Source organism: Homalodisca vitripennis, chromosome 3 (assembly GCF_021130785.1).
Source record: "Homalodisca vitripennis isolate AUS2020 chromosome 3, UT_GWSS_2.1, whole genome shotgun sequence".
Taxonomy (NCBI): Eukaryota; Metazoa; Arthropoda; class Insecta; order Hemiptera; family Cicadellidae; genus Homalodisca; species Homalodisca vitripennis.
This window is the reverse complement of record NC_060209.1, coordinates 28,653,011-28,658,048: the sequence shown is the minus strand read 5'-3', so window position 1 is coordinate 28,658,048 and position 5,038 is coordinate 28,653,011. Positions and strand designations below refer to the sequence as shown.

General features: G+C 32.0%; 1 protein-coding gene across 1 annotated transcript; it reads right to left on the bottom strand.

Annotated features, from left to right (window-relative positions):
* Positions 1-307: 307 nt before the first annotated feature.
* On the bottom strand, positions 308-4,475 carry LOC124356736 (neurogenin-3-like). Its single transcript, XM_046807917.1, has one exon. The coding sequence runs from the start codon at positions 4,067-4,069 to the stop codon at positions 3,212-3,214; it is 858 nt and encodes a 285-aa protein (XP_046663873.1). The 5' UTR covers positions 4,070-4,475; the 3' UTR covers positions 308-3,211.
* Between the last annotated feature and the right edge of the window lie 563 nt (positions 4,476-5,038).

Here is a 5,038-nt window from a genome sequence, read left to right as displayed (position 1 = left end):
AACAACCATTTCATGGACTATCTTAAGTGTCAAATTCAAGTGTTATTTACTTGTACTGAAGCAATAACAGTTTGAAATTATTACCCTAGAAACCTTAAGTTTTATGCCAGTAGATTTTTAACATTCTTTTTATTAATTAACGAAAAACATCACTTATGTATAACTTAATGTAAAAAACAGCCGTTTTTCGTAAATTAATAAAAAAAAAATTTTAATAGGTTTGTTATGATAATTGTGTTAAACTAACATAACTTAAATAATTGCCGCTAGTAAATTGGCATTTGAGACGGATATTGAAATAAGTGAATATTTATAAAATGATGGTTTATTTACAAATAATATCGAAAAATAGTAAAATATTTACAACGTATAGTAACATTACTTTACACCATTTTCTTTACATAGTACCAAACAGAAAATACAAGAACCACTTTTCATATTTTAAAATACAATTCTGATTGCGATATGACTAGTAATAAGTACAAATTGCCTTACTTTAACTACCCTAGTTACTTACCATATTTCTTAATTCTGCATAAACTACCTTTTAAACATCATTCATGCAATAGTTTTATAAGAAAATTTATAATTTCTGTATGTGTAATAACGGACGGAACGTAAACGTTTTTTTCAATAGTAAATAATACATAAAATTATTCCAGTTAATATATAATTTAGAGTTGTTTTATTTCTTAATTTTATAATGTTTTAAAAATTTAGATTAAACTGTATAACAAAATATACAGAGAATTCACGAATAATATGGATTTTGATATAAGATTTTTAAGTCGTATATCAAAAACCACTTTATTCAATTTTGAATTAAACATGAGTTAAAAATTACATGATCTTTGTATTTATGAGATGTAAAAATACATTCTGTCTCGTATAACAGTACATATATGAAGAGTGAATCACCTTTATCAATGGAAGTAAGAACATTTTAGATTGTTATAACAAATCTGGATCAATTTTACTTAAATGTAATTCTTTCACATTTGACATACTTACACTAACACTATGAAATGGTTTAATAATGCATTATTTTTCAGTTTTATTTTTAATACAACATAGAGCTTTCTGTTAACAACAATCCGTTTGAATTTTCAACAATTAGAGTACATTTAAAATGTCTCCGTCGCAAAATACAACAACGTTAAATAAACTGAAAATATGTGCAAGTATAAACAAGTGTTTAACAATCACAAGGAATAATATTTAATATTCCTTAGTGCCTTCCTAATAGACACTCTTTTTCAAATCAATGATTACAGTATGGATATGCACAAAAGAAAGTTTTATAGTATAAATGTGCCTAAATAAAAAAAACATTTCATTTATCCACAGCGTACTGTGTACCTATACTTACATATTTACGGGCACATTTATTGCCTTACAATAATTAATAAAACTATGGATGTCAAAGCTTAATTTAACAACTGTTATTAAATCCAATAGCTGTCAGAATTAAAATGATTTCTGTTCATCATCATAATCAATACAGTAATAATATTTTGATTTTTAGCTTTTTTAATATAATTATTCTGTAGTATATTGCCTACGTAAATGTGGATTTATTATATATGCGATATATTTTAATTTTCAAATATTTTAGAATGTGTGCAGAACAGTAAAATTTGAATTAAGCGAGTTTATGTGTGAAATCATTACGTTTTGACAAACTAATAACGTATGAATTTGCGTTATAGTAATGCATGCCATACGATATTAAATACAATTAAATTTAATGTTATAAATTATGTTATATGTATTTAATTATGACGAATTTCAAAAGAAGTTACAACTGTACTGCACGTTTAATGTTATCCTTATATTAGGAACCATATTAGTACCTAGTTGAATTTCTTCACATTACGATACTCTTCATTACGGTTTCATGAATTTAGTATTACGCTATTCATTAATTTTCAAACAAAATTAACAGAAAGTGGAAATTTTTATTATAGAATTTGTCTATGAGTTCTAATAACGGAAATTTTTCTATGTTTTAGAGATTCGTTCACGTCTATCGTAAGTTTATAAACTTTATATTACGAAAATATGACAAAACGTGCATGTCTTAGACTACATTGAACTGGTAAATTCAGTAAACATATGTTCACCAACATTTTCAGAAAGTCACAGAGCAAAACAACGTCTAAAAATAACATTAAAGTTAGTTGAACCATAAATTATCCTTCAAAACCTTTATTATGAAAATACTGACATATCTAAAATGCATATCACAACTTCAACACTTTCCATTTCATATTTTAAGTAAGGCACTCATTTAATGTCTTTTTGGGTTATATAGAAAATTTACTTGGACTGTAGCTGTGTTTAGATTTTAGTGCAAAAGACATCCTTGAGAATAAGTGCTTATAATAAGCCTTCATCATAGACACTCCTGTTCAAATCAATGTTTACATAAAATTAAAACCATTTTGATTATTTCTGTTAAATATGAGCCAGCAAGAATTTTCACAGTTTTACATATTCAACATTGGTAATGTAACAAATTGCTAACTTACTTGTTGAATTCTATATAAAATACTTCATAGATCCTTGTCTGTACACGAATGAAGGTACTGTAAATAATGAAGTATAACAATAAAACAATCGCACAACTTTTAAAATAAAATGTAAATTCATTTTATATATAAACATTTACATTTAAAATGAGAAATAAAGATTTACGAAACTAAATATAAACAAAACATAACTTTGATCATAACTGATAATAATAAGTGTATGTGAAATCAAAATTTAAGCATTTTAGTTTATACATTATTAAGTGTTAGGTTACATGGTTTCTGTATCGCTTTCATAAAAGAAATCCAATATTATTCCTCATTATAAAAGTTTTGTACTATTTCTTATAAACATTAGACAAAACTACAAAAACGACATAAGTAAAGAGTCATCTAGCATATTTCAGTTCTTACGTTTTTACGCTAAAGTAACTTTATTTTGGTACTATTGTACACATAGAAACAAAAACTCGTGTATATTTTAATTCCAAAGCTTATATCATTTATAAATAGTAACATTCGGTTCTTTCAAGCATTTTCCATCCAAGTTATTCAACCAAAACATGTAGACCTATATTCCTAATTATAATAACTTATTTTATCTCGTTGTATACTTACTTAAGGCACTGTCAGAGTTTTTCATTTAATTGCTTCTAGGTAGGAATACAAAACTGAAACTGTCACGTTATGAAAAGCTCGTCAAAATTTAACGAAGGGTACAATAAACTGTCCAATTCCGATGGCGGTGCTGGTTCTTGGAGGTCAGTGGGGGCTAGAGAGTGACTTCTAAAAACAGGTTCAGGAACTGGTAGTGCTTGAGTTTCGTAGGAGGACGGCACTTCTGGGCCGAGAATCGACGTCGATATGTGGTAGAAGGAGGGCAGAGACTCGATAGGAACTCCATTAGTGGTTGTAGACAAAGTCCGCAGTTTCGAAGTGTTATCCGTTAAGGGGTATGAGTTTTCACAGCCACCGATGGGGAAACCGATTTCGGAAGGGGTGTTGAGCCGTATGGTTTCACAAGGAGAGAGGTTCCCCGGCAATGATTTCTGGAAGAACTGGTCATAGAAGTCAGAGTGCTCACTGACAGAGGAGGGTGTCATGGAATGTTCTCGAGGGTCGGAGGGCGTAAGGCTGTAGTCGCTGAAGAAGGACTCTCCGTCAGATTCTCCGGGAGAGTCGGTCAGCGCATTGCTCAGCGCGGTGATGTATTTCATCGCGAGCCGAAGAGTCGATATCTTGGTCAGCTTCTCTCCGGCGTTGTCATTGCAAGGTGTGAGGTGCGGGATGGCTCTACGGAGAGCTTCGAACGCCTCGTTGATCTCTCTCATCCTAGACCTCTCCCGTGCATTCGCTGTCTTCCTCCTGTACTTGCTGAGGCGGCCGGGCTTCTGTTTTGATTTTTTCTTCTTCCGGGCACTGGGTCTTGTAGAATCGTCTTGGTCAGAATCGTCTTCGTCCTTCTTGGGCGCGTGGCGGGGCCTCAACGAATAACATTTTTCTGGGGAGTTATTGTTGGCATCGGTGAGAAGATCCATTTGTCAATGTCCAGTGGAAATAAAGTGTTTAACCGCTCTGTGTGAATTAGATTATTAGAAGAACAAAACTCATGAAGACATTGTGTATTTAAAGTACTGTAGCAACACACAAATCACAGTTTGTACGACGTATAGAACCCAATTATTCTGAAAAGAAGTTTATTAGCGCACTTAAGTTTTTATACCAATATACAAACAATTGTTCTGTTATTTTATATCTAATGAAATCCTAAGAGACATGTTATGAATTTTAAAATATTCTAGCACCTCTGTACTTTGGTCCAAAAATAACACACAGTCACGAAAAGCCAGAGCAAAGGACTACGATACGCGAAGGACGTGAGCCAGAAGAACCGAGGTCCCTCCTCACTCGCGAGCGGAGACGTACTGAGGCTGAGGGCGGCGTGTGTCAGGTATCTCTCCCGTACCTGGACCACAGCCGGTGCTGCCTCCAACGGCCAAACTCCTCACCAATCCTCGCTTCCTTGTAAAAAATGTTTCAAGTCACGACATTTTATGGCTGATTTCCACCACTCAAGATAGTGTGTTATGACTATATTATTATCCTGGTGATACATTTCATTAAGAGTAGAATGTACATCATACATATTTGAATATTTATACTGGTTATCTTAGCTAAACTAATAGTGACGCGGTATAGAGATACAATTTACAACACAAAAACGTGTACATTATTTTAATTAGTGACTCATTTATTATGCATTTTCACTTTGGATCCTGGGAGTAAGGAAATACGAATGTTTAATTTTCATAACTGTTATTAAAATAGAAAGCTGTTTCGGTTACCTATTCATTTTATATAATTCTTCACTAGTACCGTGCTGTTGCCTTATGAAGAATCATAAAAACTATATGTGTACATTTAAGAACTCCCTCCGATTGCGACTCCTAATCAGGTAGCATTTTAGAATGAAGAAGAATGGCTAGATTCGAATAATTATTTCCGTT

Excerpts from the sequence above, each read along its gene's own strand:
- LOC124356736 (XM_046807917.1), bottom strand. The coding sequence starts at position 4,069 with ATGGATCTTCTCACCGATGCCAACAATAACTCCCCAGAAAAATGTTAT.